The 14,417-nt window shown below is 44.3% G+C and overlaps 1 protein-coding gene across 1 annotated transcript in view; it reads left to right on the forward strand.

The window, feature by feature from the left end:
• Window positions 1-12,722, forward strand: part of NRN1L (neuritin 1 like) — a 66,775-nt gene extending 54,053 nt beyond the window's left edge. The window contains exon 3 of the mRNA XM_073659609.1: window positions 11,663-12,722. Coding sequence (XP_073515710.1) covers window positions 11,663-11,954 — 292 coding nt within the window. The 3' untranslated portion in view covers window positions 11,955-12,722. The remainder of the gene's footprint in view (window positions 1-11,662) is intronic.
• Window positions 12,723-14,417: the final 1,695 nt, after the last annotated feature.

The following is a 14,417-nucleotide window of genomic DNA, read 5'->3' on the forward strand; positions in this document are numbered from 1 at the left end:
GCTAACTTCTATCATCATCATCATGCTCCTCACCTTGGCACTCTCAACTCCCCTGATGGAGAAGCCAGGGCCCACTGGTGGAGTCTGGTTCTCTGGTGGGCTCGTTCAGTGCTGCCCTAAAGCAGGCCGGGCTAAGAAAAGTGTGGGGGGATGTTCCAAGGAGAAATAGGGGCGGCTGGGGACCGTTTATGGACACCCGGCCGCCCCCTGGCAGCTGGGGACCAAGCGTGGACACCCGGCCACCGGGCAGCTGGGGACTGAGTATGGATACCTCGCTGCCGAAGCAGCCATTAGGTAGTGGCCAGCTTCGGCCTCCTCCAAACTAAAAGGCCCCATTTCAAGTGCAAGCAAGCTAGCAGTATGGTATTGCAGCCTGGGGGTGGGTGGGTGGCAGGTTGCACACTTACACTTGCATTCCAAGAAAACAAAGCAGATGCTAACTTCTATCATCATCATCATGCTCCTCACCTTGGCACTCTCAACTCCCCTGATGGAGAAGCCAGGGCCCACCGGAGGAGTCTGGTTCTCTGGTGGGCTCGTCCAATGCTGCCCTAAAGCAGGCCGGGCTAAGAAAAGTGTGTGTGGGGAAGTTGACAGGAGAAATAGGGGCGGCTGAGGGCCATTTATGGACACCCGGCTGCCCCCAGGCGGCTGGGGACCGTGTGTGGACACCCGGCCGCGGGGCGGCTGGGGACCGAGTATGGACACCCGGCCGCCCCCTGGCGGCTGGGGACCGAGTGTGGACACCTGGCCGCCGGGCGGCTGGGGACAGAGTATGGATACCAGGCCGCCAACGCAGCCATGACGTGGTGGCCAGATGCCGCCTCCACATGCCTAAAAGGCCCAATTTCAAGTGCAAGCAAGCAGTATGGTATTGCAGCCTGGGGGTGGGTGGGTGGGTGGTAGGCTGCATACTTGCGCTTGCATGGCAAGGAATGGGAGAGGTACAATTGAACACTGCCCTGGGACAAGCACTTGAACGGGGATAGTTGCAAGTCTGCAACGACAGGTGTAGGGTGGGAGGCATCTTTGCATGTACCATGAACAGGGGTTTGGCATGCACACACTACAGCGGAATAGGGTGTCCTTCCCACTAAATGCACTGGGGAGGGCACAGGTAATGTTTTGGTATGCGCGCTTAATCTTATATATAAGGCACACCAGGACAAATAGGGGCGGCTGGGGACTGAGTATGGATACCTCGCTGCCGAAGCAGCCATGAGGTAGTGGCCAGCTTCGGCCTCCTCCAAACTAAAAGGCCCCATTTCAAGTGCAAGCTAGCAGTATGGCATTGCAGCCTGGGGGTAGGTGGGTGGCAGGCTGCACACTTACGCTTGCATTTCAAGAAAACAAAGCAGATGCTAACTTCTATGATCATCATCATGGTCCTCACCTTGGCACTCCCAACTCCCCTGATGGAGAAGCAAGGGCCCACCGGAGGAGTCTGGTTCTCTGGTGGGCTCGTCCAATGCTGCCCTAAAGCAGGCCGGGCTAAGAAAAGTGTGTGGGGGGAAGTTGACAGGAGAAATAGGGGCGGCTGGGGACCGTTTATGGACACCCGGCTGCCCCCAGGCGGCTGGGGACCGTGTGTGGACACCCGGCCGCGGGGCGGCTGGGGACCGAGTATGGACACCCGGCTGCCCCCTGGCGGCTGGGGACCGAGTGTGGACACCCGGCTGCCGGGCGGCTGGGGACTGAGTATGGATTCCAGGCCGCCAACGCAGCCATGACGTGGTGGCCAGATTCCTCCTCCACATGCCTAAAAGGCCCAATTTCAAGTGCAAGCAAGCAGTATGGTATTGCAGCCTGGGGGTGGGTGGGTGGTTGACTGCATATTTGTGCTTGCATTGCAAGGAATGGGGGAGGTACAATTGAACACTGCCCTGGGACAATAACTTGCACGGGGATTGTTGCAAGTCTGCATCTTCTGATGCGGCAAGGATAATTTCTGATGGGCACACTTTTAGGCAGGGACCTGGGTGTCAGAGATGCTTCCAGGGGTCTTCCCCATGCTGTTCCCATGTCTTTTCAGCACTGTATGCATGTAAAATGTTAAAATGACATTTCCCGGTGAATGCATTTGTCACGGTTGAAAGCAATACAAAAGTGCAAAAACGCATAAAAAATGCTACTTGTGAACATAGCCCAAGGTGTGGAGGAGTATTTTTTTTTGGGGTTATTTATTTTACCTTATACACAAGACTTTACCCTGGAAAGGAACTTCCTTAACATATTTCACAGGAAAGCAGTTTCAGTTTCGTTTTTGAACGCTTTATTGTGAGCCCTTAAAAGTGGCTTAATACCTCTGACCACGTTGTTGACAGCCGTGACCTGGGGGTCAGAAATGCTTCCTGGGGCGATCCCCATGCTGTCCCCATGTCATTTGAGCACTGTCACTATCGTTTTGGGCACTTGTTAGGCTTTTAAAAGACTGCCAGGGGTGCCCCGGCAAAAATGCTCGGGTCTCCCATAGACTAACATTGGGCTTGTTGCTCGGGTCGAGCACCCGAGTATCACGGCGAGCTCGGCCCGAGCTTCGAGCACCTGAGCATTTTAGTGCTCGCTCAACACTAGTAATGTCCTTAAAACAAGTCAAAATGAGGTTCAGTATTGTGTGTGGCCTCCACGTGCCTGTATGACTTCCCTACAACGCCTGGGCATGCTCCTGATGAGATTGCGGATGGTCTCCTGTGGGATCTCCTCCCATACCTAGACTAAAGCATCCGCCAACTCCTGGACAGTCTGTGGTGCAACGAGACGTTGCTGAATGGAGGGAGACATGATGTCCCAGATGTGCTCAATCGGATTCAGGTCTGGGGAACAGTCCATAGCTTTAATGCCTTCATCTTGCAGGAACACACCAGCCACATGAGGTCTGGCATTGTCCTGCATTAGGAGGAACCCAGGGCCAACCGCCCCGGCATATGGTCTCACAAAGGGTCTGACGATCTCATCTCGGTACCTAATGGCAGTCAGGCTACCTCTGGCGAGCACATGAAGGGCTGTGTGGCCCTCCAAAGAAATGCCACCCCACACCATTACTGACCCACTGCCAAACCGGTCATGCTGAAGAATGTTGCAGGCAGCAGATCGCTCTCCACAGCGTCTCCAGACTCTGTCACGTCTGTCACATGTGCTCAGTGTGAACCTGCTTTCATCTGTGAAGAGCACAGGGCGCCAGTGACGACTTTGCCAATCCTAGTGTTCTGTGGCAAATGCAATGCGTCCTGCACGGTGTTGGGTTGTGAGCACAGCCCCCATCTGTGGACGTCGGGCCCTCATACCAACCTCATGGAGTCGGTTTCTAACCATTTGTGCAGACACATGCACATTTGTTGCCTGCTGAAGGTCATTTTGCAGGGCTCTGGCAGTGCTCCTCCTGTTCCTTCTTGCACAAAGGCGGAGGTAGCGGTCCTGCTGCTGGATTGTTGCTGTCCTACGGCCCCCTCCACGTCTCTTGGTGTACTGGCCTGTCTCCTGGTAGCGCCTCCAGCCTCTGGACACTATGCTGACAGACACAGCAAACCTTCTTGCCACGGCTCGCATTGATGTGCCATCCTGGATGAGCTGCACTACTTGAGCAACTTCTGAGGGTTGTAGAGTCTGTCTCATGCTACCACAAGTGTTAAAGCACAACCAACATTCAAAAGTGACCAAAACATCAGCCAGAAAGCATTGGTACTGAGATGGGGTCTGTGGTCCCCACCTGCAGAACCACTCCTTTATTGAGTGTGTCTTGATAATTGCCAATAATTTCCATTTATTGTCTATTGCATTTGCACAACAGCATGTGAAATTGATTGTCAATCAGTGTTGCTTCCTAAGTGGACAGTTTGATTTCACAGAAGTTTGATTTACTTGGAGTTATATTCTGTTGTTTAAGTTTTCCCTTTATTTTTTTGAGCAGTGTATAATCAAATGATCGCATGTTCAAGTCCTATTATTACATTATTCTGACTGTCGAGCAGTGCATTTTGATGCCCCATTCTCTTCACCCAACAAAGGAGCCAGTAGATAGAAAAATATTTAGATTTGAGAGTCCTCAGTGGTTGATACCTTTTAATGGCTAACTGAAAAGATGGTAACAAGTTACAAGCTTTCAAGACTACGCAGGTCTCTTCATCAGGCTAGTATAACGCAAAATCTCAAGAGTCACATATTTATACACAATAAGACACAGAAATAATGCAATAGATGAGACAGGTGATGGAAGCAGAGTTATTATGTACGAGATAAACAGTTCTGGCTATAAATATTTTATCAGTTAATAGATAAGGAGTATGAAGGTTTTATTGTCTTGTGACTAGGTCCAGTGTTACGATGACCTCACAAGTCTGATGGGTACATTCCTTAGTTGATGAAGAATGACATAAATCCATGCGACACATTCATTCCTGCTCTGAAAGTGTCAAAGGTCACCATCAGTTTATATTCCGAGATTCTTCTTTCTCTTTGAGATTTGAAGTTACCTTTTAATACCAGTAATTTCATGTCTTTTATGCGGTCATCAGGGGAACAAAAATGCTTGGCTACAGGTAGAGCTATTCTTTTTTCTTTTATTGTGTGGCGATGAAGATTTTTCTTTGTCCTAAGTTTTTGCCCTGTCTCCCCTACATAAAGACCCCCAGCTGGACATTTGGTACATATAATTAAGTACACTACATTAGATGTGATACAGCGGAAAGTACCTGGGATCTTGTAGTCCTGATGTGAATTGTGGATCTTTATCTTGTCTGTGGTCATTATAAATGGACAGGTTTTACATTTTTTCTGGTTGCAAGGAAAGATATCTGTAACCGGGCGAGATGACTGGGAGCTTCTGACAATGATGCTTCTTAGATTTGGGGGCTGCCTGAAACACAGAAGTGGGGGTCTGGAAATATGGATTGTAATCGGGAATCTTTTTATAGTAAGGGTTGTAGTTTCCGTGCAGCTCTCCTTAGCGCCTCCAGATTTGGATTGTAGGTGACTACTAGAGGCACCCGGTTGTTTTCTTGTTTGGTTTTGTAATGTCCGAAATGATTCCTTGATATTTCAGGTGGCTCTTGTAATGTGGTTCTCAATTGTTCTTGGATGGTAGCCCTGATTCAAAAAGGTCTTTCTGAGGCCATCAAGGTGTTTGTCTCTATCTATAGGGTTGGAACATATCCGATTGTATCTGATGGCTTGGCTGTAGACAATAGAGTTTTTTTTATGTGTTTTGGATGGAAACTGTCCCATTTAAGGTATGTAGGACAATCGATTGGTTTCCGGTACAAGGATGTCTCTATTTCTTTGTTCTGTAGCTTGATGATGGTGTTAATTTCATTCCCGGAGTAGTTGAGTGTTAGGTTGATGGTGGGATTAAATCGATTAAAGTGTTCATGGAACGTCTTCAGCTGTTGCTCAGACCTCGTCCAGATGATTAAAATATTGTCAATGAAATGATAGTAAGCCAGAGGCCTAATGGGACATGAGGACAAAAAGTCACTTTCAAGATTGGCCATGAAAAGATTTGCGAACTGTGGAGCCATTTTACTTCCCATCGCTGTACCAGTTTCCTGTAGCTATATGTTGTTATCAAATTCAAAGTAATTGTGGGTGAGGATGAATTTTGTAAGTTTTACCACAGAATCAGCAACAATTCCTGTATTTTCCATGAAGATTTTGCAGGCATTTAATCCATCCTGGTGTGGGTTATTAGAATACAAAGATTCCACATCCATGGTGGCCAGGATGGTTCCTTCTGGTAGAGGACCTATTGCTGCTAGTTTATTCAGTAGGTCTGTCGTGTCCTGAATGTAGCTGGGTATAATCTTTACCAGTGGTTTAAGAACGCTCTCTACCCATCCATGAACTTGCTCAATAAGGGTGCCCACACATGAAATAATTGGTCTTCCTTAATTACCAGATTTGTGGATTTTGGGGAGCATATAGAATGTCCCAATTCTTGGACTCTCTGGTATCAGGTCATCGGCTCTTATGGATTAGTCAGGCAGACAAGATACCAACTTGTTTAGTTCCTTGTAATAGTCCTGTGTAGGATCAGACTCCAGTTTTTTGTAGTAGCGTGTGTCCATCAGTTGTCTGTTTGCTTCCTTCATGTAGTCTGATGTGTTCATCATCACTATTGCACCACCCTTGTCAGCAGGTTTAATGATGATTTCTTTGTTGGCTTTCAAAGATTGTATGGCATTTCTGTCCTGAGCACTGATGTTAGATGCTTGTCTCCTGTTTGTGTCTAGGATGGTGGATTTTATCAGAAGGAGTCTATATATGTATCCAAATGACGGTTGCGTCCAGGTGGAGGTGTCCAATCTGACCTCTTCTTGGTTGTCAAGATCCCTTTTCCTTCAGTTGGGGTGGGTTCTGAATCTTCTGTAGCATTGAAGTATTCACTCAGGCGCAGTCTCCTGAAATAATTTTCCATATCACTGCAGAGTTCAGTTTTATCTAGGGCCTTAGTAGGACAAAATGAGAGTCCCCTAGGAAGAACGGCCATCTCCGCTTTGTTGGGTGTATAATCTGAGAGATTGATGACACAGTTAGATGCTTCTATGTCTGGAATGGAGTGGTTGTCCAAAATGTCAGGTTTTGGCTTTGTTTTGTAACTGTATAGCGTCCTGAATTTAGGCGAAGCCTGTGTAGCTTCTTTTCCTTGTTATGAATCAGAAGGGTCCGTAGTTTGTTATAGTATTGCTGTAATCTTTGCTCTGTGTGTTTCTGTAAGTGTTTTCCTCCGAGTTTCAAATTGCCCTTGGACTTTACTCTTGATGCTGTAGAAGACATGCAAAAGGTGGTTGATTTGGTAAAACATGATGTGACTTCATTCTTTGCCTACATATGGGATAAGCTGTTGAATAGGGCACTTTTTACATGACCCCATCTAGTGTTTCCATCCTTCTCCTTCTGTGTTTTCACAGATCCATTACATTTTTTTTTTACATTTTGGAAACCAAGAGACCTTCTAGGCGACATGGCCACTCATGTTTTATTTCATCTTTTGGGCTTGTTGTTGAATGGTTAATGCAAACTATGATTTAAAAGAGGGTTGTTTCAGGTCCTTAAACACAAAAAATTGCAAAGTGCTTGTAAAAAAACCAACCAATTTTGCAATTTACCTGGTCTATTCTCGAGAATGGAGGGATTCTTAATTTGAAAGGCAGTGAGTAGTAAACTAGCCCGGCCACCACTTATTAGGATGCGGTCGGTCTCCTAGGCAAGGAGTGTGTGCTTCCAAGCACAGCTCTGAATCTAGTCTTGATCGCTGGATCTGGCTACCTTCAGTGCTCCTTCGCTGATGCCTCTGCTTGCAGCATGGGAGAACACACAGTTCAGAACAATGCTGCAACCAATGACATTGCTTTGAACTGTCAATCTTCAGGAGCACTGTGGCTTCCCCCAATAGCAGAAAGCCTGGTGGCTGAGGAGTAATGCTCTCATAAAGAAAGAAAATCAGACAACTCAGTTTAATCTACTTTTCCTTCACTCACTCATTTTAACATATTGCTATTTTACAATTCTGTCATATTGCAAGGCTCGTTAAAGAGTCGGTATTGACTTTTAGGATCGCTGCTTCTAATAGGTGGCACTAGAGTTCTAGTCCTCTTCCTCTCTGAAGAGACAATTTGCATATTTAATTTTCAAGTGGAGCATGCATGGCTTATAAGTCTCCTCACTCTGACATGCCAAGCTTGGCTTGTCACTCTCCACAAAGAGAAATGTTATCCCTTAGACCACAATTCTAAAATATAGAAATCATTTTAATACATTCATATCAGTGCAAATCATTTCACATTTAGTTAATGTTGGGCGTTCTTGAATTTTTAAAAAGAAGCAAACGTCTGCATCGGAGAATGCAATGTTATCCAAATGGATCCCAATAAAGCCAGTAGGTTCTTATAAGAGCTTATTCAGACATACGATTTTAGCTTACAAGTGATATCCATGTTTTTCATGGATGGCATCTGAGTGCAGACCAATTTTCATGGACTGTCAGAATGGAAAAGATGGAGAATTTTTCTTTTTTTTAATTCTCCACTTATATTAACTGGGATGTCAAACTCAAAACACACAGAGGGTCAAAATGAAAAACTTGGACAAAGTCGTGGGCCAACCAGTATACAGTATAATGGGCCCCACATAGTCCTCCATGCAGAATAATGGGCCCAACATAGTCCTCCATACAGAATAATGGCCCCACATAGTCCTCCATACAGAATAATGGCCCCACATAGTCCTCCATTCAGAATAATGGACCCAATGTAGTCCTCCACACAGAATAATGGCCCCACATAATCCTCCATACAGAATAATGGACCCAATGTAGTCCTCCACACAGAATAATGGCCACACATAGTCCTCCATACAGAATAATGGCCCCACATAGTCCTCCATACAAAATAATGGCCCCACATAGTCCTCCATACAGAATAATGGCCCCGCATAGTCCTCCATACAGAATAATGGGCCTTACATAATCCTCCACACAGAATAATGGCCACACATAGTCCTCCATACAGTATAATGGCCCCACATAGTCCTCCATACAGAATAATGGACCCAACGTAGTCCTCCACACAGAATAATGGCCACACATAGTCCTCCATACAGAATAATGGCCACACATAGTCCTCCATGCAGAATAATGGCCCCACATAGTCCTCCATACAGAATAATGGCCCCGCATAGTCCTCCATACAGAATAATGGGCCTTACATAATCCTCCACACAGAATAATGGCCACACATAGTCCTCCATACAGTATAATGGCCCCACATAGTCCTCCATACAGAATAATGGACCCAACGTAGTCCTCCACACAGAATAATGGCCACACATAGTCCTCCATGCAGAATAATGGACCCAACGTAGTCCTCCATACAGAATAATGGCCACACATAGTCCTCCATGCAGAATAATGGCCCCACATAGTCCTCCATACAGAATAATGGCCCCGCATAGTGCTCCATACAGAATAATGGGCCTTACATAATCCTCCACACAGAATAATGGCCACACATAGTCCTCCATGCAGAATAATGGCCCCACATAGTCCTCCATACAGAATAATGGCCACACATAGTCCTCCATACAGAATAATGGCCCCACATAGTCCTCCATACAGTATAATGGGCCCCACATAGTCCTCCATACAGTATAATGACCCCACATAGTCCTCCATACAGAATAATTTCCACACATAGTCCTCCATACAGAATAGTGGACCCACATAGTCCTCCATACAGAATAATAGCCCCACATAGTCCTCCATACAGAATAATGGCCCCACATATAGTGGTGGTGGTTCTGGTGTCGCGGGCCAAGTAAAACCACTCAGCAGGCAAGATTTTGTCATATATGACTTACAAAAATATTGCATGACACTCATGGCGCACATTCGAATCAAACACTGATCCAACTCTGATCAGAATTATCGGACGTGTGAATGAGCCCTCAGGATCTATTTGAAAATGGAGCTAATACAGTGGTCATGGTTCCCTTATAAACGGAATCCATGGCACCAGTGTGGACAAACCCACACAAATAATCCACACCCCTAGGCTAGTTAAATTGTGTAGGAAGAAATCCCTAGAAAACTGCCCTTGCTCACCATTTCTAACATTACAAGCCACCTATATGTTTTCCCAATTGATTTCTTCATGCAATAGCCTAACAGATAATGGGCCGGCCACCTTATTCACAGATTATATTAATTTAATCAGAAACAAACTATATCCAGCTAAATCAGGCTCCATCTGACCAGCCCATCTGGCCAGACATTTGCACTGTAAATTAATTTTCTCCTGTGACTGTTCAAGTTCACTATAAATTGACTCGAACTAATTAGTTAAGAACACATGCACGAAAAGCAAACGTAAAGGCAACGCTTCGAGTAAAGAGATGAAATACAATTAAAAAAAAATATATAATACACAAGTATACTAGAATCTTACAATTAAACACTTTTTCTTTCTTTATATTCTTTTTTTGTAATATATTATTTTTTTTTATGCAATTTATGACAGACATTATGAGAAACGTTCCGGAGAACCAAGATAATTGTGTAACAAGGGTAGCCACATAGCAAAGACAATATAATAAAAAGTACAATGGAAAACAAGAACATGAATGAAAATGAATTATGATGGTCTGTTTTTTTTTTACCCAATTTTTGGTCATTTTTTTTTTACTCCATGTGTTATTCAATTTTCTCGTATGCAAATAAAAAAACTGAGGAGGAGGTTTACGTAGTCCCATTCACACAGCGGTTTTGTCCACATTCGTTGGTCCAGTCAGGATTCAGATGTATGCGCTGACGGGGCCATAGACTATAATGGTCAACGTGTGCTCTGCATTGCATGATTTTTGGCAGTATACGCCTGCTGGAGGTGGGCACCCAGATGTAGTAGACTGTATCTGAGTAGTCACCTCCAGTAGGCATATATGTCTGAAAATGATGCACAACAGAGCACACGTTGAATTTGTCAGCGACTCATCACCATTATTGTCTATGGCCTGGTCGGCACATAAACCTAAATCCTGTTTTGCGGGGGTGGGGCGGTTTCGGATGCATGCCCCAATGGGACCAACGAACGTGAACAAAAACACTGTATGAAAGGACCCTAAGAGTTTCCAAATAATCACTAGTCGGCAAAAAAAAAAGAAACAGAGACCTGTCTTACTTTGCAGACAGAACTCAACCATTTAAGTAAATGGATCTGCAAAAAATAATCTGTGCCATATTTCCTGAACGGATTGCTAGGAGACACTTGAGAAATTTCCATTCAGTTTTTTTCTTGCACACAAAAAAAAAAAAACAAGTGGATCGCAAATGGATGAAAAATTTACGAAAAATAGACTTGTGAATTAGGGAATGTGCACACATTCAGAAAATTCTGCTGGAAATCCTGATGTTTTGGCAGGGAAAATGCAGGATAAAATACATGTGTTTTTTACATGAATTTTTGTTGCATATTTTCCCCACTCTTTAGTATGGGTGAGATCTGCAGCAAAAATGCTGAAAGACTTGCCATGCTGCAGATTTAAAAATAAGCAGCGTATGCATGAGACTTCAGCAATCTCATTCTCTTATCTGACACTAGGATCCTTCAGGTTTTGTGGCAAAACTGCTTGGTAAAACCGCAACTAAAAATGTGATGTTTGTACATACCCTTAGACGTATTAGCATAGAAAAGGGCTGTGAGTCTCGTCTTTCAGAGGCAAATTGCCTGACGCCTCTCACCCAGCCAAACCAGAACTCACACTTTGCACTGATGAGGGGCAGTACCCCGAAACACAGTGCCTGCAAATTGAGTTTCTGGTTCTGGCTTATATCCTAAGTCATATTGCAAGGCTCGTTAAAGGGTCACTATTGACTTTTAGGATTGCTACTTCCTGTAGGTGCACCAGAGTTCTAGTCATCTTCCTCTCTTAAGAGACAATTTGCATATTTCCCTGAGGAGCATTGCCACTTTAAAAGTCTCCTCACTGTGACATGCTTAAGATGTCACTCTCCGCAAGGAGAAATGTTACCCCTTGGATACCAGAGAAAAATTGCAAAGAGTTATTATTTTTGAATACTGTAAGTTATAAATATATGAAAATGAAGATAAATTTAAATAAAGCTACCAAGTAAGTTCAGTTTACAATATAAGATTAATATTTTCATTTTTTTATGTAGGTCTTGGGATGATTTTCACAAGTGTGCAAGCAGCGTCCTGATCAACTGTCCTGAGGATACAGCTGCCATTTGGGAATCTCTAAGAAAGGAGTCGAGGAAAATTCAGTACCAGGGCAACTTGCATGACCTGTGCAATTCCAGGAATCAGCAAGCAAATAGCATGGGGGCCATGGATACTGGAGAAACAAATAAAGAAACCCTTCGAGGTTTAGCATGCATGATACAACATAGCCTGTTACCAATTGTCATTGCTCTAATACTGGTTTGGATTGTAGTTGAAAAAGCATTATAAACCTTACTGGTCTTGAAAATAAAGGGATATGTCCACAAAAAGATATTTAATCAGTTGATTTGCACCTGAAGATGTCGGCAAAACATTATTTTTTTGTAATTATATTTTTATAAGCCTTTATACTTAAAGTGAACATTGAGCTTTTCATGTTCAGTACAGAATTCTGTGCTGATTAAGGCTGGGGCTAGACAGTGACATTGGCCGTAACACAGATCGCGCGGCCAAAAATTGCTCTGTGCAGCTAATACATGCAGTAGAATGGGGTTGTATTGTGACCCCTAGGGTAACACGACTACAACAAATAGATTGAAAAAAGTAAAAAAACAAGTTGGATTTTTTGACTACTTTATTGTGGCTGCTGCAATCCCCTTCCCTGCATTATGGTGCCATGTAGCATCGGCACAGAGTGATCTTTGACCACACAACCAGTGACGCATCTGTCCGGTCTACAGGCTTATCGCAGGTAAAACCTGTAAACCTCCGTATTACTGTTTCCCCAATTGATTGCAATAATGGATACAGATCCAATGGTCGGAAGCTTGGTTATGTGACCAAAATATTGCCCCCTTCTGGCTTGTCTGGATTGGAAAGAGGAACGTTTTTGGGCTATGTTCGGGGGGAAAGGGATTAATCAGACCTGTCCCTTACGTCCAACTCGAAGTAGAGAATAGACTATTGGTTAAACTGTAGAATGGCCCAGAGGATTACCGGAGTGACCCTATCCAAGCCAGTAGAATAGTGAATATTTGTTAGAGAGCTTAACATTTTTTGAGTGGAAAACTCCTTATTTCCTTAAGAGGAACCTGTCACCAGGTTTTCCCAATATAAAGTAGGGCCAACGTCTTTAAGGCTTCTTTTACAGCATTTTAGTAAGCTGTATGCAAGTCCCCAATCCCCTCCGCATACCACAAAAAAATATACAGTGTGGTCCGGTCCGATGAGCATCTCTGGTCTTGACCAGGTGCCTCCTCTCTTCCAACAATCGCCGTCCTCCTTCTCTGCTTTGTGTGGATGACGTGTCCTACGTCATCCATACAGTACAGTGTTCCCCAATCTTGCTCCTGTGCAAGCGCACTTCTCTCTGTCATGTGGGGGGGCAGAGCAAGTACTGTAATGTTCATGCGCCAGGAAAGGCCTAAGAGCACGGATGACCTGGATGTAAAGCCGGCGCATGTGCACTACAGTACTTTTCTCTGCCTTCAGGCAGGATCGTGACACTAATTGGATAATGTAGGAAGCGTCATCCACATGAAGCAGGGAAGGAGGACCGTGGTCATAAGAAGATAGGAGGCGCCGGATCAAGACCAGAAACGCCCATCGGATTGGACTGCACCGTATGAAAGTATAATAAAATATTTTTTTTGTGCTATGCAATGGGGAGTGGGGAAATACATACAGCTCACTAGCATGCTGTAATAGAGGTCTTAAAGGTGGTGGCCGTACTTTATATTGGGTAAACCTGGTGACAGGTTAACTTTAAGGAAGTTTTCCACTTTCGGGAAAGTGTTGTTGTAGGTATTTTTGAGAGTTTGGAGTCCAACCGGAGCATATACTTACCCTCCCTTGGTTCAGCGCTGGTTCCCTGCCACTTCTGTAGTGGTAATGTTATGTTGACAGCACCATGGTAGCCATTCACTAAGCTCAGAGGCTTATGCCATCTACATAGTCACTGTCTGGCTGCAGCGGTGATGCGCAGTGCCGACATGATGTTACCGCTGCAACCAAAACCCAAGCAGTTTTGGACAGCCTGCGAAGATGAGTAAATATGTTGTTTGTTATTTTAGGCATTTTTGAGCCTTTAGGGTCCACTTTCTTGATAATGGAAAACCCCTTTAATATTCCATTAGAGTGGTCAGAATTTTTGCAGAGTTAATTTACATACAATAAAGTCTCATGTGCCTAAATCTACATAAAATCTGTTGAATCCATATACAGTACCATACATGTGAATTGGGTTTTCGCTACCACATTCACACTGATCGAAAAAAATTTTCACAAGGAAAAATATCAGCTCTAAAAGAAGGGTCACACAACAATTTTGCTGGTGTATTTTCACGTCTGTATTATGCCTACAATTCCCAGTCTGACCGCAGTCTTGTGACCTGAACCATGCTGGGGTCTCGAAACGCACAATCGAGGTGTGAATTGTGGCCATATTACAGGTGAGTAAATGCAGGTAGCATTAACCCTTAATAAGATAATTATGAGGCTACACTTTAAAAATGGACTAGTCTTCTTAGCTGATTTAATAGAACACAATATAGGGGCATGACACTATTTAGCAGAGCATTTTATGGGAACTGTTACCAAATTTTTCATGATGTTTTTGTATTGCCATTTCAATGAATTATGTTTTGTTGTCTATTGCATTTGCTTATGATGCTGCATACAGTTATTTTCCTTTATGATGTATTGGGCATACTATTATCACCAGGAATAATGGTCTTCGTTTTGGTTGATTTT

The sequence above is a fragment of the Phyllobates terribilis genome, unplaced genomic scaffold (assembly GCF_046119375.1).
Source record: "Phyllobates terribilis strain yellow unplaced genomic scaffold, ASM4611937v1 Scaffold_13__5_contigs__length_258822181, whole genome shotgun sequence".
Lineage (NCBI taxonomy): Eukaryota > Metazoa > Chordata > Amphibia > Anura > Dendrobatidae > Phyllobates > Phyllobates terribilis.